This window comes from Myotis nattereri, assembly GCF_964212035.1.
Source record: "Myotis nattereri genome assembly, chromosome: 11".
NCBI lineage: Eukaryota > Metazoa > Chordata > Mammalia > Chiroptera > Vespertilionidae > Myotis > Myotis nattereri.
The window spans coordinates 59,550,909-59,575,500 of record NC_138086.1 but is presented as its reverse complement, the minus strand read 5'-3'; the positions used below and the strand labels follow the sequence as shown (position 1 = coordinate 59,575,500).

The following is a 24,592-nucleotide window of genomic DNA, read 5'->3' as shown; positions in this document are numbered from 1 at the left end:
CCACAGTAGTTGCTTTCCTTAAAAGAAAAGGAACAAAAAAAGGCCTCACAAAAGAAAAATGAACAATGGCCCAGTCCTTCCGTTCTTTTGCCTATGCCTAGTTTCCTTTTTTTTTTTTAAAGCATAAAGTTAAGTTAGATTCCATTCAATTAAATAATACTTTGTAAGCTCTGACTTGAAGGTAACTTCATTTCTTTCTTTTTCCCACCCAGGTCTTTTGATTTAGGGCCAACCAATATTTAAACTCAGTCCTATAAGAGCAACTGACAAAACTGCCTATGAAATGTTATATAAAGTTATACTGGTTCATTCACCCTTGAGTACAGGCCTATCTCAGAGATATCATGGGTTTGGTTCCAGACCACTGCAATAAAGCAAGTGTCTCAATAAAGCATTTGTAATCTTTTTGCTTGTGGACAGTGTAGTTGACAATTTGTTAAAAAAAAAACCCCACAAAAAAACAACTGTGAAGCACAATGAAGCACAATAAAACCAAGGTGTGCCTACTCCCACTTTGGGCCAGACACCAATCTCAGTGATGAATCTACTTCAGAGTTCTGAGTAAGAAAATGTACTCTGTGTGGCTCTGTGGTTGAGCATCAATATTTCTATCTCTCTATCACCCTGTGGACTTATTCCTTCTTTGTTTTTGACAGGAAATATGCAGAATCCCCTTTTCTCTAGGACATACTCTCTTATTTCTCTACCATATGTAAGTGGTGAGCCAAGACCCTTACAAAATTCTAAGTTCTCAGAACTCATCATTTCATTGACAAGAAGAGTCCAAATAAAAACTGGTCAATTAAATCAACTTTTATTTAGGCATCAATATCATCAGACATTCCCATGCTACTATTTGAGAGTAGAGCACTGTATATAAATAAATAACTCCTTTAGTAATCACTAAGCACTTGAACACTTTTTTAAAAAAGGTACAGGTAGGGAAGGGAAGGCTCAGCAGGCTTTATAAAAGGAAAATAACAAGAACAATATCATTTCAATTCAATACAGCAACCCAAGATTTCCCTGTCAATTCTCAGAAAAAATATTAAGATTTTCTTATCATTTTTCAATCAGCAATTAATGTAAGTATTTGCACTTAATATATCTGCCTCCTCTCACCAGTGATATCCAAAGAATATCTAAAGATAACAGTTTACAGAGACATTGGCTTAATTCTAGATAATCCAATTTAAGTAACAATGCTTAAATTGTCCCCTTTGAAGGAGATAAAAAAATTATCATTTTTGGCTGGTAGAGAACACATGGGTCCCCTTTAATGATAGTTAAAACCATTTTAACATTTGTGAAAATATTAAGTTCAAGAATTTTAAAATAAAAAAATTCCTATATAGTACATTTTATTAAGCAGTCCACTTGAATAATGAATTAGGTTCACTTTGGGAAATTTAAGGTAAATAATAATTTATAACGAAATCAGCCTGCCCAATTGTTTTAAAAGACTAATCAACTAATATTAAAAAGTTATATACAAATAATGGTAAATGGTGCAAATTTTTCAAGATGAAGTTTTATAGCAAGAAGAAGGAATGGGTTGGTACTTCTAATAGAAACGTTTAATAAATAATGTAATGAGATTCTAATGGTGTTAGCATCGGGGAATAAGAGAGAATTGATAAAAAGAGGAAGTTTTTATTGGTAGTTATTGCCTCAATTATTTGAAATTTTCCACCAGAAGTCTAAACATTTGTGGTTGACTATACAAAATAGCAGTAAGTATGGGCTATTTATAGGAGTAAGGAAAACATCAAGTGAGAATTCTGAAATTACAGTCTCATCTCCAGGCTGGTGCAGAATATTTATCTCTTTTCAACTGTCCAATAAAAAAAAAAAAAATCAAGGAAAGTGTTAGAGCTACAGACCAAAAAAACAAAGTGTGAAGAGTCATTCCACATTTGCCTTATTCTAGACACAATGCTCACTGTCTCCTAAATGAAATCAGGATTCTCCTTGCCTCTCTGCATATCAAAATAGCCGTCTACTTTATGTTACGATGAAATATTCCCACCAAAACATGATTAAGTCTTTTTAACTATCAAATCCAACACTATGGTTAGGCTTCGGGAACTAGGTGGGTATATAACTATTATCAACACCTGAAAGCTGTGGTTATAGAATTACAACCGAAACTCCTATGATTTCAGTTTTTATTTGGAAAAATAGTATATTTACAAATGTCCGGCTTTTGACTCAAAAAGATGCTGAAAAATTTAAAAGCACTGAAATTAAATAGCCACTGAAGTGTCAATAATCTTAACCTTAGCTGATATGAAATAGATGTGCAGGTATAACAATCTTTTAAGTACATTGACATTGTGCTTATTAGATTGTATTGCTAACCTGATCCTCCTTCCTTGAAGAGGTCTTTTTGATGCCGGACAGCATATTTACTCTATGCATTATGATGTTAAGTATTATAATAAGGAGAAGCTGTTGCTGATCTCCTTCTCTACCAAACTAGAGGAGGAACTGCCAGGAATGGTGGCTCTGTTGCAGCCAGGCCAGATGTGGTCTTATTGGACCAGACTGAAACAACCACTCAAACTTGGCATATAGCTAACATTCTGGCTAATGAACATTTCTGTTACTGCCTACCTAGACCATTAGATGGAATTTCTTTTCAACTGGCAAGGAAAGGAGGTCTGACCTTGAGGATCTCCTTGGAAATGAAGAGTAGTTTGTTGCCCCAAGAATCTCCTACATATTACAGATGACACATATCCTGTATTTGGGTGTCCTACTTTTATACTTTTACTGGGTAAACCAAAAAGCTGCCAACTGCAAGTAAAATTCAGAGCAGGAGAATGCTCTGTGAGACAGGCTACAGTAGTACAGCTCAGCTGCTCAGGCTACACTGTGATCCTGGGGCATCAGGGGGCTGCATGTGGCTTTAAGCATGTCCCAATCTGATCACAGAGCATGCCACTGGGATTCTGGGGCAAGCCAACCTACTTTAAGCAGGTACCATTTAAGAAAGTTTTTATTGATTTTAGAGAGAAAGGGAGAGGGAGAGAGGAACATGGATGGGCTACCTCCTGCTGGGGATCGAGCCCACAACCTGGGCATGTACCTGACTAGGAATCAAACTTCTTGGTGCATGGGACAACGCCCAAACAACTGAGCCACACCAGGCAGTGCTAAGCAGGTACCATTTTCTCAGTAAACATCTAATGGCTGGCCACTAGTTCTAACAGACAGCAAATGCCTAACACTAAGGGAATCCAGGTGACCGTATCATTCATCCCTTTTGGAGTTTATCTGATCTACCGAATCATAAATAGCATGCTTTTAACCAATAATCTGATATGTAAACATAAGACTGGGCTTATGAAGGTCCCAAAGGCACAGAATACCTAAACAGCTAATTACAACCCTTACCCACTAGGCTTTTTCCCTCAACCAGGATTATATCTTCATGGAGGCAGTCCCTATAAATCAGCTGATAAATTTGAGAAATCTGAGCTTAGTTCATTTGTGACAGTACTAGCCAAAAGAGGACTGCTAAAGCATTACAGTCCCTGCAGGGAAGGTACTGAGGGACTATACAGAAGAAACATATTCTGATTTGGCAAAATTTCAAGCAGTTCCTTTTATTGTCCATTATACCTTTCAGGACGGAAAGCCTTTGGTCAGTTTTTTTTTTTTTTTTTTTTTTAATCAATTCTTAGGCAGTGGTGAATGATTTATCCAAATGGGTACAGATTTGGAATAAGCAAGAATGGAAGAATGCTGACAAGGAGAACTGAGGAAAGATAAAGCAGATGGCTGTCCGGAAAGGACACAAATTTGTGTCCAATATAAATTCTATCCAGAGTGCCTACAATTGCAGCAAAAACCTCTTAATCATCATGTGGACAGGGCTGCATCTACATCTCTCCCCCACCCCCAATCTGATACTTGCTCAATGGCCTTAAGAATGACCACAGTAGCAATGATAGAGGCCTGCATCAGCCAGTGGCTATAGAAGCTAATGACCGCCCCCCCTCCCCACCCCTCCACTATGTGACTATCCTCTACTGGTCAAAATCTACTCTTGTCAATAATATTGGCCAATAATAAGGCCTTGATTTGTTAACATACCTTGAGGGAACCAGTTAGTTACTTAATACCAGGCTAACTATACTGGGACCTTTCTATTGTTGAAGGGACAATGCCCTGCCCTTACTGGAACTGATACTTACTCTGGATTTGGATTGGCCTTTGTGGTCTTTTGCACTCTTAACACCGCCACCATGTGTTTTGATAAATGCCTTGTACATCACCACTACAGTATTACACACAATGCCTCCAAGCACCCGCTTCAGTGAGAAAGATCAGATAAGTATCCTGATGTCAACAGGATGCTCTGGACTCTTCAAGTATCTATCATCAACCAAAAATAGGCCTACAAAACGATGAAAGAGACCCTTATATGCTTAGACTCAATACCAATTATAGACTTGCAAGGATGGGGTGCTATCTTTTAGGACTGGCATCTGCTGTGTCCCAACAAATACTGTATCACAGTATCAGCAAAATATTGTTTTATCTCCCCCACAGCCAAAAACCCAGGTCTAAGACACAAGGGGTAGAAACGTTTGAGTGGACTCTAGTAAGGTTATAATTAATTATCTATTTTTAAAAATTGTGTCCCTACACCTGTGACTCAGGCTCTGTTGGCCCAACTGGCACAAACATGTACTGGAAAACACATTAAAATTGGTGATCAATTCCAGATGGTTGCATTAAAGGTAATTTTCTCTTTTCTCTTGTGATTCTCTAGGTTTTCCAAATTTTCTAAAATGACTATGTATTATTTTATATTAACATAATTACTGAACAAAAACAAAGAAAAAACATGTACTCCAGACGCAGATATTCATTGGAAATGGCACATAAGGAAGACAAGGAGTTGTAACAAAAGCAAGGAGTTGCTAACAAAATGAGGTAAGATAAGAGAACTGGTGCTCCATTTCCTTTGATAGTGGTCACTGTGCCGCACTCCAGAGCAATTATGGAAGCATTTGAAATCTGACTAAGCCTCAGTTTCCCAATTTATAAAAAGAAGATGAGAACTCTGTTTCTCATAAGGTATGTGAAGGAACACCATAAACAGTAACATCTCTACAGGCATGAGTTATTACTACTGGAAGTAGGTGAGTGTCTACTTGCTCAAAACTTTCCGAAAGAAAAGGAAAAATTAGTTACCTTTGGGTTAAAATATCTACAAGACTGTGGTTGAGAGCCTCCAAATAGGGCTATGCGGTAGTCATGTTTCTTTCTTCTGGGCCTTGTGCCATCTACCAGTTCTTCTCGATCCTCTGGAGACAGGAGATGATACCTCATTCCACCTGTAGAAAAATACACAGCAACTCTTTAAGAACTACAGGAACTTTAATGCTTTGGGGGGAAAATCCACCCAAACATAATAGTGCTTTTATCTGTGAAACTGTTTTTCTATCAGCCCTCTATGAGGGGGAAGAGACAGGAGAAACGTGAAAGGATCTGAGTCCTAACCAATTTATTATTCTCAGCAATTACCATTATGCTGATTGCCCCATCCACTTCTACATACCAGTGGATTATCTGGCCCTTTAAGCAATAGCTGCCAAAATAATAATTATTGAAATTCAGATCTCCTAACCCAGCAGTTCTCCATCTTAAACATACATTAGAAACCACCTAGGAAATCTATGAAAGCAAGCGAGGGCCATACCGCAGACTAATGAAATAAAAATCTTTGGTGGTAGAGCCCAAACGTTGTTGGTATTAACCCCTTAAAATATAGATTAAAGCCCTAGCCGGCCCAGCCTGCATGGCTCAGTGGTTGATCCCCAGTAGGGGGCCTGTAGGAGGCAGCCAATCAATGATTCTCTCTCATCACTGATGTTTCTCTCTCTCTCTCTCTCCCTTCCTTTCTGAATTACAAATATAATAGATAGATAGATAGATAGATAGATAGATAGATAAAAACAAGCCCTGGCCTGGTGTCTCAGTTAATTGGAGTGCTATCCTGTGCACCAAAAAGATTTCGGGTTCCATCCCTGGTTGGGGCACTACAGGAGGCAACTAATCAATGTTGTTTGTGCTGACCCCTGAAGGAAACATGAACTGTGGCTCCTTCATTGATAGGCTTTTCCTCTCCAAGGACAGGGCTGGGGACAAGCACTCCAGCCCCTTTCCCTGAGGAACTTCTTGCTCCCCTTAGGCTTATTCCTTTGGGAGTATTCCTGTGAGGGTCTGGTTATACTTTTTATGAAAAGAGAGACTAAAAAAAAAAAAAAAAAAAAAAAAATCTGCCTGAGGGCGAAGGGTAAAATAGTCATTTGCTTGTTTCAATATTAGCTCCAAGTGGAGGTAAGGTATCCTCCTTTGAGAATTTATGATGACAGCCCTGCTCTCCTGAAGGTTTGAAGTTTGAATTTACCTACCTGTAAGTCAAAGAAACCATAAGCCAAGAAAAATTCCAAACAGTCCTGGATTATTGTACCCAGGGTACTTGGCAGAAGCAAATACTATTCTCCTCTTGAGGAGAACAGGCAAAATCTGCAGGAATACAACCCTGGCCTCCCAATATTTCTGGCAATTAAGATCAATCAAATATAAAATCATAATGTAAAAATACAAAACAAAAGGATTTAAGCCACAGAAATAAGTAAATAGAACTAACAAACAGCAGCATTTGGTCTCCAAAAACCAAATGGTATTCTCAAACACAAAACAAAAAATAACTATATGACAAATGTATATAGATGTCCAATTATAATGTTGTATCCAGCTACCTGAAAAAATATCTACAGATACTGACATTAGGAGATGCCCAATTAAAAAATTATCCGGCTATACCGATTACCCTACAGTTTGTCCAAGAACTGTGAAGCCACCTGACTAGTGTGCTCAGTGGTTGAGCATCGACCTATGAACCAGGTCACGGTTCGATTCCCGGTCAGGGCACATGTCCAGGTTGCGGGCTCAATCCCCACCAAGTGGTGTGCAGGAGGCAGCCGATCAATGATTCTCTCTCATTGTTGATGTTTCTAACTCTCTCTCCCTCTCCCTTCCTCTCTGAAACCAATAAAAATATATATATTTAAAAAAAAAGAACTGAGAAGCCCACTCAAATATACTAACTTATCCTATCAGTTTTAAAATAGCTCACTCTTACAAATATGATTCACTATGAAACTAATCAATTAAGAAAAGCTTCCAAGAACAACAAAAACATGAAAAAAATTCAAAGGCAATACAGACAAGATAAGAAAAATCAAAGGCAGTACAATCCTACTTTAGAATAAGATATTACAGACATGAAATAACAAATTAGAGAATAAGTAAAAGTTCACAGAAATTGAAGATAGTGGAAATAAAATTACTGAAAGAAAAGTTAAAGCAATCTACCAGAAGAGAGAACAAGAAGGCAGAGATAGATAAAAAAAGATAATTGCTAAAGAATCATATTACCAATAACAGAAAACTGAAAAATCTGTGGCTGACAAGACAGAGAATACCCAACATAACTTAAAAGGAAAAAAAAGAATGCACACTAAGATACATTATTGTGACATTTCAAAATATCAGGGATTAAAAAAAATAAAGGCTCAGATTGGCATCAGATTTCTCAAAAGTAATACTGGAAACTAGTAAATAATGGAACAATGCCTTCAAAATTCTAACTAAACATGATTTTCAAGATAATTCTAAACCAGGTGAACTATTCCCCAATCTTATGGTAAATAAAGATATGGGGTTTGTCAAGATTCTAAGTATTTATTGACTGCATATTCTTTCTCAGGAACCTCTGGGGATACATTAGATTAAATAGAGAGAATTAAGGACGGGGAAGACCTGGGGTCCAGGACGACAGCAGATCTAACACAGGAGAGGACATCCTTGCTGTCCTTTCCTTGCCAAATCAGAATATGCAGACTTAGCCTGCAAGTCATGAAAAACTAAGTAAATGGAAAAATGTTGCAATTATTAGCTCCAGGCGATAACAAACCCCACAAACAAAACAAAGGTGTTTAAGAAAACGTGATCACTATTTGGCTAAATAAAATAAAGGAAACACTAGAAACAAAGTGCATGGAAATTACCGTACACAAAAAGGAAACAAAGCGTAAGTAATACGTATATATTTTTTATCTTCTATCACACGAGTCCCTATAAAATAAGGACTGGGGCTAAGTGCCCATCCAGGTAGACAGCTGCAACTTCAAAGGATTCATTATCTGGAAGAGCTAAGTCTTAAATGTTTCTCCCTGGCTACTGAGTCTGATTCATTCTAAATGGTCTTTAGAGCCCATGAAAAACTGGTTACACGATAAGGTTATAAATTGATATTAAAGCAACTTACTTATCACCATCTTAAGGCATTCAGGATTGTCTTGAATAAGTGGTTCGGCTTGTACTGTTTTACTTAAGAAATTCTTTGATATAAGAGGAAACCTGACTTTAGCAAGGATATCAACCATAAATGGCTGGCGATTAGGTTCATCGTATTTCAACCACCTGACTGCAGCATCATAAACCTAAGGGGGGAAAAACAGCTTAGTAAAGTTCTTAGATGGCAGGAACATTTCCAGTTACCTAGATTTACTCTCACAGCGAAGGGGAAGAATCTCATAACCACTATTCCCAATATTTTATTCAAATATTTGCTTTCATACCCAAACAAAACAAAGCCTATATTTTAGAACAGTTTACACACTGCTCTAGTGATTCTTTTAGGTAACATGTTTTTGTTTTTTTTTTTTAATTTATTGCTTAAAGTATTACAAAGGGTATTACATATGTGTCCATTTTATCCTCCTCCCTAGACAGTCCCCTAGCCTCCCCTATCCCCCAATGTCTTATGTCCACTGGTTATGCTTATATGCATGCATACAAGTCCTTTAGTTGATCTCTTACCCGCCTACCTCCTGCCCCCCAACCCTCCCCGGCCTTCCCGCTGCAGTTTGACAATCTGTTTGAGGCAGCTCTGCCTCTGTATCTATTATTGTTCAAAAGTTTATAATGGTCTCTATTATCCATGAATGAGTGAGATCATGTGGTATTTTTCCTTCATTGACTGGCATATTTCACTTAGCATAATGCTCTCCAGTTCCATCCATGACGTTGCAAATGGTAAGAGTTCCTTCCTTTTTAGAGCAGCATAGTATTCCATCGTGTAGATGTACCACAGTTTTCTAATCCATTCATCTACTGATGGGCACTTAGGCTGTAGGTAACATGTTTTTTAAAATTATTACTACATAATGTAGTGACAGGGAGAATGTTGAATTTATGGGTTTTCAAAACAAATTACATTCCCTTTTTGGAAGGAGATATGATACATATTTCTATTGAAAAAAATCAATATATGTTCATTTGGTAACAGGAAAACAGGTTAATTTCCTAAGAGGCCTTCCACCTCAAAAGATGTGAAAGTCACCTATGATTTTATTTAATATAATATGCTTGAATTGTGAAATGATAGACTTATCTACTTTCCAAAAACTTTATAATATACAAATTTTATATTTAAAAAATAAATTATAAGATTTTTATATAAGAATAATTTTCTAAAACAATACTGTGGCTCATTTAACTGTACCAAATAAATCCAAGTTTATTAATATAACTTGATTAACAAATCACAGTTTAAACACACTGAAAGCAAACATTATTTCATATACATACACATCTACCATCTAAACATTGAGCTAGATAAAGTTGTTAATTTTGGGTTGGTATTAACAAGGCCTAAGCTCTAATCTCCCTATGAGTTCATTTTTTATGGGAATTGGTCTATTTTTTTTAAATAAACTTTTTCTTTTGGAGTAGTTTTAGATTACAGAAAAGTTAAAAAGGTAGTTCACAGTTCCCAATTATCCTGCACCCAGTTGTTGAAATGTTACATTAGTATGATACTCTTATTACAACTAATGAACCAACATTGATACATAATTATTAACTGAACTTCGTACTTTTCAACTATTTCTTTAGTTTTTATCCAATGCTTTATCCAGGAGAAAGCATTTCCCTATCTTTGCCAGCACCTGGAAACCACTTACATTTCTTGGCTTGCAGCCTCTTCCTCCCATCTCCAAAGTCAGCAATGGCCAGCTAAGTCTTTTTCACATTGCATCACTCTGACACTGACTCTTCTGTTTTCCTTTTCCACATTTAAGGATGCTTATTATTACACTAGAGGCCCAATGCACGAAATTCGTGCAAGGGGCTTGGCCCTTATAGCCCCGGCTTCGTCTGGAAGGTCATCTGGATCGTTGCGCTGTTCGGCTGTTCGGTCGATTTGCATATTACACTTGTATTATTATAGACGGAGCCCACCAGGATAATCTCAAGACCCTTAACTTAACCACATTTCTAAAGTCCCATTTACCATGTAGGGTAACCTATTCATAGATTCCAAGGATTAGGATATAGACCAGTGATGGCGAACCTATGACACATGTGTCAGAGGTGATACATGAACTCATTTTTTTTTGGTTGATTTTTCTTTGTTAAATGTTACACATTGTAACTTTATTTAAATATATAAAATAAATATCAAAAATATAAGTCTTTGTTTTACTATGGTTGCAAATATCAAAAAATTTATCTATGTGGAGGTACCAGAGTTAAGTTAGGGTTTTTCAAAATGCTGACACGCCGAGCTCAAAAGGTTCACCATGACTGATATAGACATTCTTGGGGGAGGCATTGTTCTGCCTACCAGGGAACTCAACAGCTTTGTCTCTACCAACCAAGTGGACTAACTTTTCCTATAAAACAAACTTTGAGATACTCTATATGAAAAACACATTCTTTTCTAATTGATTCTTTTTCTTGTCATGTATCACAACATGAAGCATGAGATTTAATACAGACATTTACTAAGAAAAATTTGAGAAGGCAGTTTAGTCACCTGATCCTCTGCTCTCACAGTCAAAGTGTCCTGGTTGAGGAGATGTGTAACTCGCTTGACATCAAGTTGTAGAAATTCATCAGTTTTGTAAACTTCAGTAAAATGTTGATGAATAAAGTCATCTGCAGTTGCTTTCAATTCTGGACAGTCTAGACACTCTGCTAGCACACTTATACCTAAACACAGAAAGAAAATGAATAGAAAATCACCTTTAAAAAAGCCTAAACCTACACTGAAGATAAAATATGACTCCAAGAAACCTTCATGAATTTCATAAACCTGAGTTATTTTTTCTTCCATTGATTTGTCTATTTTTATGCCATTTTATGTATGACTGATTTTGATATTTTGTAGGACAAGCCCCCTTCAACATTTTTTCAAGCTTTTCTTGGCTAGGTTAAACATTTTCTCTTGTATATTAAGTTTAAAATAAGCTTATCACATTCTACTTTAAAAATCCTGGTATGATTTTAACTAGGATTAAACTTAATTTTTAAATTACTTTGGGGTCAGTGACAACTCGGCAATCTGGAAGACTTCCACTTAGGAACATGACATATCTCATTTATTCATATTTTTGATTATTAATGTAATTATACAATTTTATTCATAGAAACCCTATATTTTCCATTCAGCCTTTTCCTTGCAATTTAATTTTTGTTTGGGAGAGAAATTATTAATTGATTTATAATGTTACATTATCAGGAATCTGCAAAATCCTTACTGTCGATTGGCTATATTTAGCCACATTCCACTGTAGAGTCAGCAGCTAAGAATATTTTTTAATATTTTTGAAGTGTTGTGTATATATATATATTCTCCCCCAGGGGAGGGGAAGGAACAAAGAGGGGAAGGGAAGGAAGCGGGAGGAGGAGGAGGACAAGGAGGAGTGAGAAGGGCCACATACTATCTCTCCCTTTTCAGAAAAAGTTTGCCAATCTCTCTCCTAAGTAAAACCATTGGTTATTATATGTGATCTCCCTTCAGAGTCATGATATAAATTTTTTCAGTTCATTATCGTTATTTTCCATGTTTCAACTTCATGTTGTCTTCAGATAATGAGCTTTGAAGCTTTATTATTTATATCCTAAAAGTTCTAATAACTAATGCCTGTTAATAAACCTGTCACATTATAAATGTACTGACTGATGTCATGCATGGCAGATTTTCATGTTGAGCAGTCGGACATATCTGTACACTTATGCTCCCATCAAGGAGATGGCATTTTCACTAAGAACCAGTATTTGTTTATCGACTAGTTTTTGATAGTTGAATGTGTTGCAATTATGCAATCTATTTAAATACCATACAGATCAATAAAATATGAATGTGAAAAGTAGTTGTTTCTATAAAAAGTAATCTTTTTTTCTTAAATATATTTTTATTGATTTCAGAGAGGAAGGGAGAGGGAGAGAGAAATAGAAACATCAATGAGAGAAAATCATCAATTGGCTGCCTCCTGCACGCCCCCTACTGGGGATGGAGCTCACAACCAGGGCATGTCCCCTTGACTGGGATTAAACCTGGGACCCTTCAGTCTGCAGGACAATGCTCTATCCACTGAGCAAAGCCAGCCAGAGCTGAAAAGTAATGTTAAGGTTTAAGACAGATTTGAAAAAAAGCTCAAATTAGGCATGACCAAGAAAACTGATAAAATCCAGAAAACATTGGGATTCTGTACTCAGGCTCTCATTAAGTTATTGCCTTTTCTCCACCTGTTCCTTCTGAAATTCCTACTTCAAATTAGTGTCCCTATATCTTCTTTTCTTGTCATTTATCTTTTCAATAATTGTTTCCGAGTCTTTGCATTTTTCTTTTGTATCATGAGGCAATTTTCTGTTTGATATTTATTTATTTATTTATTTTTTTAGGTATTCCATTCTATTTTTTAAATTCAATGGAATTTCATGGATCCTTTCTATTTTAAGTTCTCTTTCATTTCTTATGTTAAATGGCTATAGCAAGCCATTCATTTTGGCTGTTTATCTTGAGTTCCTGCCCCTCAAACTACTGGTTTTCTTTTAACTTTGTACATATGCCCTTTGCCTAATTCCATCAGCTGTCACGGATTCCTTTAGCACTCAGAGAAGTCAGACTGCTGGGATCTTCTGGGTAGCAGAAATTGACAACTGATGAAAAATAAGATGGGAGTTCTCCAATCAGCTCTCAGGGGGAGCTATGCTCAGGGCTAAAAAGAAAACAGGCTGAAGCACTTCACTGGGGTACTGAGTAGCTGCACTTGGCTCATCTGGCTGGGCCACTGTCTTTGCTTCAGGCTTAGCCAGATTTTCAGGCTGCCCTTCCTCCCAGCTTTGTAATCAACGTTGACACCCAGAGGTCAAACTCCTAAATGGTCTCCTCAGAAGTCCAAAGCTTAAGATGCGGTCAGCACTAACTTGCTTCAGGTTCCACACTACGCTTTGTACTGCCACATCCACTCCCTATATTATAGATGAATCACCCCAGGATGAAATTTAGAGAGTTAGGGAAACACACTTAAGCCATCATCTTCCAAATCCTCTTCAAAATCCTTTTTTTGATAATACATTTTGAGCAAATTTATTTATATAAGGGAAAATAAATCTCAGGAATATAAATCTCATTGATATATGGAGCCACAAATTATGGACCAAGAGATAAAAGGGCTCATCCCAGAGTGTCTCTATTGGGGTTGAAGGTTGGTTTTTTATTCCTAATATAGGGTATTTTCACTATGTAAACCAATGGCTACCTTCAAAAAAGAATTCCATTAGTATATTCATCTGCACAGCTATTTCCCCTCCTATCCGATTTGGTTCAGTTCCTTTTCTGGATACCAGAAACAATCTCATTCTCATCGCCTTTGCCTGGCTTTGATCCTTCCCTAAAATTTATTCCGCTTCCTCTTCTATGATCTTTATCTCTGCACTCACAGTGAGGGGAAGGGGTGCCAGATGGAGCAATGAAACTGTCCAGGAGGAGGGAGCCTAGAAAAGGGGGAACAGACGAGGCTTGCCGAACTTCTTGTGCATCTCCAGGAGCCCTTTGCCCCAGCCTTTGGTTTCTTATCATCAGCACCCCTCATTTTCTCCCATGGGTCAAAAATCTCAGCATCAGCTGGATTCCCAGACCTCTCTCTTTTGTCCTTGATTTCACTTTCTTTCCTAGACTCCTACCCTGATCCTCTTCCACTCTGAATCACAGCAAGAGTAGGAAAATGTAACTACAAGGATCTGGATGTTCTTTCATGTGCTGCTGAGCATCTCACAGTGGAAGCATACCACACCGCACTCTGGAAAACTCTGACCAACTTTCTCTGTTTCTCCTGGTATCAAATACAAACTACTTTATTAATGGCTTTAAAATGGAGTGCTACAGCAGCCCCTTAATTAGTATCTTACTGTACAGTCTAGGATTTTTAAGGCTTCTAGTATACAAGTTAGCAGATCTGACTGTGGAGAGGCAGCACCGTGTAGCAGTGAAGGATAAGACTGCTTGAGTTCCAACCCCAGCTCCTCCACATATCAGCTATATGACCTCTGCAAGTTACATACACTTAGTTTCCTTATCTGTGACAGATAACAGTAATCATAAGGGCTTCAACACAGGTAAACATTCATGTTTACGTTATCATATATCACACACCACCACCAGATGCAATCCTTACTCCTTTCTAGATAAACAAAAAATCATTAATAAAGCTATTATATATTTTGGAAAATACTGATACAGTATTTGATGAGCTCATTGCTGCCCAAGTTAATATGTACTTCCCTAAGCTCTTCTTAAAATGTATTACTAGAAAAATTTCTAGTGTCTTTAAGATTAAATGGGGATACAGTAATTTTTTTTTTACTAAAATACACATTAATGGTGTGTGTGTGTGTGTGTGTGTGTGTGTGTGTGTGTTTAAATAGGAATTTGATTTCTTACCAAGACAGTTTGAAGCATCAACTTGTTCTTTCAAAAAATCAACACACATTTTCTTCACAGGTTCAATTTGGTACTGGTTTGCTGCATCTAATAAAGACTGAACGTTGTTGCTATTCACAGAAATTCTGCAAATAAGTTAAAGTGAATATTAATTTCCTACATTTTTTATTTAAATAATGCTACTGTAGACTGCATCCCAGTAGCCCCTGAAATTAAGCAAAAAATTAAACTTTCAGTCCTTGAATTAGTATGGCAGAGGACACTCAACTTCCCCCTCCTGTCAACACAACCCCCTCCCCCCACCCAACCTCCCCACTGGAGCCATATCCTTGAAGTTTTTCATTCTGAAGAATCTGGAACACACTGATTTGCTACAATGCTTTGCCATGTTAGATCCCAACCTTATCCCTCCACTACAGAAATAGTCCTCCTTAACTTACCTAGCAGTATAAGCAAATTCCACAAGTTGTTCAATAATGTCAGGTTCAGCATCTTTGAGTTCTACTTCAAAGGACTTTGATTCAAGCATGTTAGCTAAAATGAAGAAGAGAAACACAAATGGCATGAGTACTACCACGGAGGAAACAGCTTGTTCCAGGCCATGTAAATATGGAGAGGAATAAAAGGACAAGGACTTCTCTGGAAAATACTCCAGAAAGCCCAACATTCCTATAATAAAAGCAAATTAATTCTCCACACTTGAGATATGCCTTAAATTAAAATTATCTAAGAAATCAGTGAATTAGTGCACTTCTTAAAAAAAGGGGGGGGGGGCAAGTGAACAGAGAGAAATAAAACTGGACTTAGTATTTTCCCAACTTCTAAAATAATTTAGTAGCACTCTTTTAAATTGCTATGAGCAAAATGCCTCTGATGTTGCTAAAACAAACCTATGAGAAAAATGACCATTATATACAGTCAGCTACAACTAGCAAAGCTCTCCTCTTCCCCAAAATCCTGGCAGGTAGATACATTTCATAACTTGATGAGGCTCATGAAACAGTACTCAGTAGAGGTACAAGGACTTGGACCCAATTCTCAACTCCAACTCTAGGATTCTTTCTAGTATTATCTATTTATATAAAAGGCTAATATGCTAAGTGTCCTTCCACCTGTCCAACAGGTCGCTATGACATGCACAGACCATTTACAGAGAAAGGGCAGTGTGGACCTGGCGCCGACAAAGCAACACTCGGCTTCCCCCAAGTAGGTCACAGGCCCCCCCACCACCCTGGAATGACAGCCCACCAAATTGCAGCCAACACTGTGAGACCCCATGGCCAGCCCAGAAACGGTCACTGTGGGCGCCGGGTAATGATGTCACGTTGCAACGCCCGGCTTCCTCTCCTTAGCAACTAGCCTCCTTGCAGTGTTTTCAGCCCAGGAACCCGACTTGCTTTATAGCCAGGTGGAAACATTTACACTTTAACCAAATGTCTGTGAAGTGTTTTCTCATGCCTCATCTCATTTGATCCTCACAGAAGTCCTGGAATAGACATATAGGAGATTTAGTGGAATCCTATTTTCTTTTCATTAGCAGGAAAATGGAGATTTAGAAAGCTTAGAAACTTGACCCGACTGAAAAGAAGTAAGAAATGGTGGACCTTGAAAACGACTTCAGGTTTTCTCACTGTGCAGAATATAGTCAAACACTGCTGCAGTTAAATATTTTACCCTTCTCCCTGCGTGATCTACAATAATAATCTGTTTTGTGTTGATATTTACTGCTGTGTTGCTGACAATTACCTGAAAGAGAAGTGCTTCACTGGGCTGGAAAAAGTTTAGCTACATCAGAAAGCAGGTCTAATTAAGCAAGTTTATTCTATATATGTAAAAGGCTAAGTTGACTCGCACATGTGTGATACATATAAAACTTTCACTGGTGCCAATCACACATGTGTGTTTCGATCTATCATTGTCGACTGAATTTGGTTGACACTTCCATTATAGAGAAAGGGCGAATAGCAATATTAAAATATTTCTTCTAATTAATTTCCTTTCAATGTGCACGAATTCGTGCACCAGGCCACTAGTATGCAATATTTCATTTTTATTTAATTTAACTTGCTGGATAAAATGTCATAAGGTTTATCTATTCCTTTGCCTTTCCACCAGAGGTTAAGAAGAAAACTGTAGGTATTTAAGTAGAAGCTGTATCCCCATAAATAGAGACCTGGGGCTTTTAGGGTGAATGAAATGACATGATTCCTTTGATTAATCATAACCATGACCACTTTTCAATCTCTTCACTCTTCTATGATCTTAACTTCTTTATAGACCAGGAAAAAATGGCATGTTTTCATTTAGACCCATCTCATTCTCATAGAATAAATAATATGTTTGACCTTAAGATACTTACTTGTGAACATCAAGTTAAAAAAGTGACTGGCTGCTGCAAGGACAACACGATGAGCAGGTATTTTTCTTTCCTGGACCATAAGGATCACGTCACACAATGTTTTCTAATCAAGAGAGAGAAGGAAATAAAATCAAAAGGGGCTCATTGTTTAAGGTTCTGGTTTAGCAAACATATTAAACAGGTGCTTGTCAAATGCTTTATCTCTATTTCCTATTTAAATTTATTTATTTTTCCAGTACAGAATTTGTTTATAATATGACCTATTTAGGAAGGACTTACAGAGTGCTGTCATGAGTTTTCTGTACCAAAATCAGGCACTGAGCTTCCCAACAGTTAGGAAATCTTTATAATCAGCAAAGAAGTAGTCTACTAATTTTATAGGGGAGATAATTTTTTTTTTCTGAGGCAAATTCTAAGCTATTTATCACAGTGAGATATTATGGGGACAGTAAATGACATAATGACAATGTCCTTAATGGTTTTTCTTTCTGGCTTAATCCCTATGCACTTATTCCCCATCCCTCCAATAGAGTTGTCTGCTTGTTCTTTATCTATGAGTCTGCTCTATTTTGTTTGGTAGTTCAGTTTGTTCATTAAATTCCACATATGAATGAAATCATATGGTACTTGTCTTTTTCTGACTGACTTATTTCGCTTACATAATGTTCTCCAGGTCCATCCATTCTGTTGCAAAGGTTTAAAACTTTCTTTGTTTTGTCCTGGCTGGTTTGGCTCGGTGAATAGAGCACTGGCCGGGGGACCAGAGGGTTCCGGGTTCGGTTCCAGTCGGGGACACATGCCTGGGTTACAGGCTCCCCTCGGGCCAGGGCCCTGGTCAGGGCTCGCAGGAGGCAACCAATCGATGTGAGACACATCGATGTTTCTCTCTGTTTCCCTCTCTCTTCCACTCTCCATAAAAAAAATCAATGGAAAAATATCCTCAGGTGAGGATTAACAAAAAACAAAAAGAAAAAAAGAAATGCAATGCCTCGTGAAAAAACAAAAAACAACTTTCATTGTTTTTACAGTAGAATAGTATTCCATTGTGTAAATGTATGCTTTTCAAACATAACAATCTGCTTTTAAAAATGATCTATCCTTGATAAAATCGAGAGTACACACTGCATTTCCCAAGATGGTAGCCTTCATAGATCTAAATTGAAACAGAAACAACTCAGAATACAGAGTGGATGAACCAAATGTCCATGCAGCACTCTTTCTGTAAACAACACTTCTCTCAAATGTACTTCTGATAGGAGCTGGATACCAGTCACTTTTAAATTGTGATTTCTGACCAAAGCCAAAACAGTCGTCACTCTAGGTTGCTGAAAGAAGGCAGATTTAAATTAAGTACTACAAATGTTGGAAAAATTGAAAATTAAAGAAAAAAGTAAGGTTTATTAGAACCATTAGAGATGAATCTCAAGGAAAAAAATGTCCTTTCTGTAAAATAAAATTTCAACTTCTTACTGAAATTAAATATATAATTTAGAGGTAAGGCTCAGAGAAAATTTACAGCCTAGGATATGTTAAACACTCTTAGGAACTGGGAAAATGAGGAAAATAGTATTTTCAGAGTAAAAAAAAAATCTCTCTCATAGAAATAGCTCAGAGGATATGGCATTTTGCATTTTTAAAGTATTTTGCTATAACTATTAATCTAGTTTCTGATAGATAAGTCACTGCTATTTCCTATTTTATTACTCCAGGAATAAAAATCCAAGTAAGACGGTAATGCTTAGATTGAGAAAGGAAATGGGCCCTAAACAGTTGGCTAAAGGATGAACATAATTTCCCTTTTATGGCTTATTTGAAGAATTTTTGTAAGGCTATAGTACTGCTTAGAAATTATATGTAGATTTCTTAAAGTTAAAGCTATTGTTATTCCAATAATGTCTTGAATTTTAAAAATGTTATTTCCTTTTATTTGGGGAGGAGGTTCAGAGTAGGCATAACTCTCAGGTAATTTTGCTACAAACCATACCAAAAAAAACCAACAATACTCAGGTACCAAAAACCAAACTAATGATTTGGTTACCACCAAAACAAGCTGATCAAGTTACTTAAGAGAAAAAAAGAGAAAAAGAAAGGGAGCAAAGAAGGAAAGGAAGGAGGAAAAGAATATTGACAGGATAGCAAGCAAATAAGATAGGGGAGGGATCTATGGCTGCTGATGAAAAGTTCCAGAAAGTGCAGAGAGAGCTAAACAGAAATGTAGCCAAAAACCTTTCCAAGGCATTCTCAGCAATAGGAGTTTTAGTGGAGTGATTTAATAGGCACTGGAGGACATTAGGGAAATCAGGGATTGTAGAGTAATTTAATCTTACTCTAAAATTAATCTTTGGCTGGATATTAATGTTGTGTGTATGGGGGGTGGGGGGGAAAGGGGAGGAATCTTTTTTATCCAAATGGTACATTTACTTGACTGTACTACAGTAGATCAAGAGGTTTCAACAAGAGATGGGACTGACCTAGAGAGAGTTCCCTCTGCTATCAGTCATCTGGGGAAGAGGTGTAACCACGGATAGGAAATGGGAAGAGAAAGAGACTCAGGTAAATTGGAGAATGTGAGAGGTAACAAGTCCTAGGTAAATGAAGAGAAACAAAAAGTACCTGTTGAGCAATACATGTTCACTGGATAAAACAAGAAAAATAACCCTTGAGATTTCTCTATTTATGTCCCTCATATTAGTTATATCTTTGTATTAATTTCAGTTGTTGAATAGTCTCCTATAAACAGCACAGATTTTTGTGTGACTTAGTCAGAAGTTCTTACCATCTAAGAATATTTTTAGTAGTGTTTAATTCTTCATATTTATTACTGATAACTTATGTTTTACCTTACAAATGCCATCTTCTTTTATGCTATTTATTTTGCTTTCTTGCTGTCTTCTTTTTTCTTTAACTGCCAGTTGCTATTTTGGTCACATTTTCTTTGCACTTTTTTCTTCCTTTAGAGACTGACTTACAGATATGTCAAGTATTTGCAAACTGAACTCAGCAGGGTATTAGTCAAATATTGTTCTAGGAATGCAAGGAGGGTTCAAAAAGTAATTCTATTAATGCAATTCATCATATTGACAGGTTAAAAGAGAAAAACTTCTTGTAGAAAAACTTCAATAGATGGAAAAGACTGTTGAATAAAATTCACTTCCTGAGACTTTAATAAAGAAAACGATGTATACTAAAGGTCAAATATCAGAACTCCATAGCAAACATTGCATTTAATGGTGAAACAGGAAAGGCATTCTCATTCAGGTTTGAAACAAGTGGAAATTTGATATATGATAAAGATACCATTTCAAAAATGTGGTGAGAGGGTGGAGCACAGACAAAGTTTAGGGCAGTAAAATTATTTTGTATAATGCTGTAACAGTTGATACATGTCATGATACATTTGTCAAAACTCATAGAATGTACAACAGAAAGAGTGAACCCTAATGTAAACTATGGTTATTAATAATGTCACAATATTGGCTCATCAGTTGTAATAAATGTATTACACGAATGCAAGATGTTAATAATAGGGGGAACTGTGGGGGTGAGGGCGAAGGGGTAAATGGAAACTGCACTTTCTGCTCAATTTTTCTGTAAAACTAAATCTGCTCTAAAAAATAAAGTATAAATTCAAAAAATGTAGTGAGAGATCAGATAATTGAAAAATGGTATTGGGATAACTGTTACACTTTTATGGAAACATTAGATTTCTGGCTCTTAATGTATTCCCTCTTCCTCTGGGGAAGGTAAGCCCTGGGAAGGAAGTTTCAGTCCTTTTCTTGAACTGTTACTTGTGGAAGAGTGACTATAGGATGGGCAAGAGTATGGTAGTGGTCACATAGAGCCAGGCCTCCGGGCTCATTCTTCTTCCATAATTCTGCCCCCAAGTGAACAGGGGAAAAGGGGAAACTCTAGGAGACCCAGCAGCCGAGTACATCTTATTGGCAAGTGTCTAAAATTTTGTCTAAGAAAAACAATGTGTCTTATGAAACATTATTACGCATAGATGAAATTCCTTCTCTATATGGTAAACATAGTGTCCCTATTAGCCTTTGATAAGTGAGACCTCCCAGTGAGTTTAGTCTTAGAGTCTATCAATTGCAAACAGCTGATAAACTGGCAACCTCTCAACCACAAAAGCCAACATTTTATGTTTTTGAAAAACCCTCTTCAGAAATGGAAGTTTCTGTTCTCTTTTTGGCTGGGAACAATAATGTGGGTTAGGATTGTATAATAATGTCAACCTCTGCACTATTTACTATAGAGACAGAGGAGATTTGCTTGGATCTCTTCAGGTTTGTGGAGATGGGGAGGATGCTGTGCTAATCTTAAGAGTTCTAGGGTCCCTTTGACATGCAAAAAAACAAGTGGCATGTGGCACCCACTACCTCGAAATTGGGAAATTCAGCTTTAGAGGTATTATATGAAATCTATTCCAGTGGAAGGCAGCCTACCCTGCAGCGGCTGAGGAAGCTATCCTGATACCCAAACACTTAGGCTTATGCCTTACTGCTGAGACTGAGCAGTCTAAGAAACCAGGGAGAGCAGACATCTGCAATTCAATTGCTATCATTTTAATTTGTAGGCGATCACAGTTGAGGGAATTTAATAAGAGGGCTCACAGGAATCAAATTTGGGGGATTTTATGTTGCTAGTTGGAATTAGATGCAATGCTTTAAGTCATGTAGTTCACTGCAGACTCTCTGGAACACTACGAATGACATATTGAGAAAAAATTGAGATGGGAAATGGAAGTGAACTTAATTGATATCTATCCATTTCAAAGCTTTCTGGAGTAAAAACTTAAATAAGTCCCTAAACTAGTCTTCAGAGGACACACAAAAGAACAGTTATTGATAGAGGATGCTTTGTCAGCATTGAAGATAGAACAAAGCACTCCCTGTGCCAGTAAGAAAATAGATACCCTAAAAGACAAAGTAAACTTGGAAATAAGAACTTACAGCTACTAGGTCCAGCTAACTTCTGTTGGAGTGGGGTGGGACTTGGGTGTCTGAATCCTACCAATGCAGGAAGTTTATATAAGGACCAATGTCGAAATGAGATACAAGAGATCATACTATTGACAGGTAGTCAGGTAATCCCCCATTATGCAGTGCTTCTCTAATAAAACAAAGTTGGAAAATTAGGCTTTTCTTAAGAAGCCCATATACATAGGTCTTTCTACTCACCTCTGCAAACCAATAACCTAAATTTTGGAATCTGCATATTTTTATGTCCTGCAAGGGGAAAAAAGAAAAAAGATGGCTGGATCCCAATCCAGCTTATAGAGTCTACCATAAGGCACAGCTTATGGTCCTGCTTAACTAGAAGTAGGTGGGCATCATTAATAAAACAGCAGTGTCTTAAGCTCTAACTTAATTAGATTAGATCAGGGGTGGGCAAACTTTTTGACTTGAGGGCCACAATGGGTTCTTAAACTGGACCGGAGGGCCGGAACAAAAGCATGGATGGAGTGTTTGTGTGAACTAATATAAATTCAAAGTAAACATTACATAAAAGGGTACGGTCTTTTTTTTTCAATAGTTTTATTCATTTCAAACGGCCGGATCCGGCCCGCAGGCCATAGTTTGCCCGTGGCTAGATTAGAATATTGAGATCTCCCTTTCTCTCTCTCTTTCTCTCTTTCTACCTTTCTCTCTCTCTCTCTCTCTCTCTCTCTCTCTCTCTCTCTCTCTCTCTCTCTCTCACACACACACACACACACACACAACCAAATTAGGAAGTCAGACATAAGCTTGAGACCTCATTTCCTTTCCTTTGGGTGAGGTGAACGTTAGAAATGTTCTTCCCTTCCATGTTGCAGTTCTTTTGCCCTCTGTTCCCAATACCACACATAGACAGCTATAGACAGACAGACAGACACACTACGTTCTCCTTTTCAGAGAAAAAAAAAAGCCTTATCAGTGGTTTTTTTTTTTTTTTAATCCTCATCCAAGGATATGTTTTATTGATTTGAGCGAGGAAGGGAAGGAGAGGGATTGGGAAGGAGAGGGATGTAGGAGAGGAATATAGGAGAGGAAGGAGGGGAGGAATAAGGGAGAGGAGGAGAAAGGGAGAGGGAAGGAATGAGGAGGGAATGAGAGAGAGGGAAGGAGGGAGGGAGAAAAATATTAATTGGTTGCCTCCCCTACACACCCTGACTGGGAATCGAACCTTCAACCCTTTTGGTGTACGGGACTACACTCCAACCAAATGAGCCACCTGTCTGGGGCCAAACTTTTTTCTTTAAGCAGCAGAATCCACTTTCAAATGATCTGATTGTATATAATTTATATAGACAGACTGGTTTCTCTGTAGTCAGAACTAGCCTGGCAACCAAGGGATGGAAGAGTTCCCGTCACTATTTTTGATCTTAGTAATGTCTTTCTGGGGATGGATTCTGTAAGTCTAGAGATTTAGGAACCCTAAAAAGAATGACTCAACCAAATGATACAAAAATATTTTTATAGAACTGCAAGTTAAGACTGCGACCTTGTCATTTTGGGCTCCTCATGCCACTGGGTAAAAAGAACAAAAGTTATTACGTTATCTAGGTGCTTGACTCTAGCCATCCATGGGAAAGAAGATGGCTGGAACTCAGGGGATCCCCTTGGCTACCTTTGGTTGTCGGGAGACACAGTACTCCATGAGTTCCTATATATCTTCCTGGACATAACAAGAATGGAAGGTCCTGCCACTTTTTACCCGGCCACCATTTCTCAGGGTTGTTTTGACAGCGAGTGACCCTAAGGGATGAGATAATGCCTCCCCTCCAGGATAAAGAGTAGGCTTGCTTATTGCTTCCTATAAAAATGGTAGATTTCTTAGCTCAGTGTCCACCATTGGGCCCCCACCATGTTGCCCTCACAGCACTCGTAGGACAAGGGGAACTGCACATATATGCTGACACTCACAATGCTGTGTTGTGAGTAATCAAGTCCGTGGTCTCTGACACCAGAGTCTCATGTCTTCTGCCAACATCCATTAAACAGCAACAGGATAACTAATCAGCCTTTAAGTAACATCGAATCCCAGACCCAACACTGGTCCGCCAAATCTAGTGGTAAATGTTAGTAAAAGACTGAAGTAATTGTATATACAGGCAAGACCAAAGGCTTAAGATACCTAGAACTAAAGGATTAAGTCACTCCATTGGATAATGAACCATGAGGAGCTGGCTAAAGACAAAGAATAGGAACAGATAGTGAAAGAAGTCATAAATGCAATAATAAATATTAATGAATAAATGATAATAAACAATGAATGTGGCTTCTACTTTCATTTCCATCCTTGTTCTTATATTTATACTAGAGGCCCGGTGCATGAATTCATGCACCAGTGGAGTCCCTTGGCCTGTAGGATCAGACTGAAACCGGCTCTTCGACATCTCCCGAGGGGTCCCAGATTGCAAGAGGGTG

General features: G+C 37.6%; 1 protein-coding gene across 1 annotated transcript in view; it reads right to left on the bottom strand.

Annotated features, from left to right (window-relative positions):
* The window catches only part of KLHL7 (kelch like family member 7), a 46,398-nt gene that overhangs the window by 16,497 nt on the left and 5,309 nt on the right, over positions 1 to 24,592 (bottom strand). The window contains exons 2-7 of the mRNA XM_081102149.1: positions 17,178 to 17,280; positions 15,259 to 15,352; positions 14,819 to 14,943; positions 10,907 to 11,082; positions 8,354 to 8,528; positions 5,209 to 5,351 (exon numbers count right to left, since the gene is read on the bottom strand). Of these exons, the coding sequence (XP_080958275.1) occupies positions 5,209 to 5,351; positions 8,354 to 8,528; positions 10,907 to 11,082; positions 14,819 to 14,943; positions 15,259 to 15,352; positions 17,178 to 17,280 (816 nt within the window). The remainder of the gene's footprint in view (positions 1 to 5,208; positions 5,352 to 8,353; positions 8,529 to 10,906; positions 11,083 to 14,818; positions 14,944 to 15,258; positions 15,353 to 17,177; positions 17,281 to 24,592) is intronic.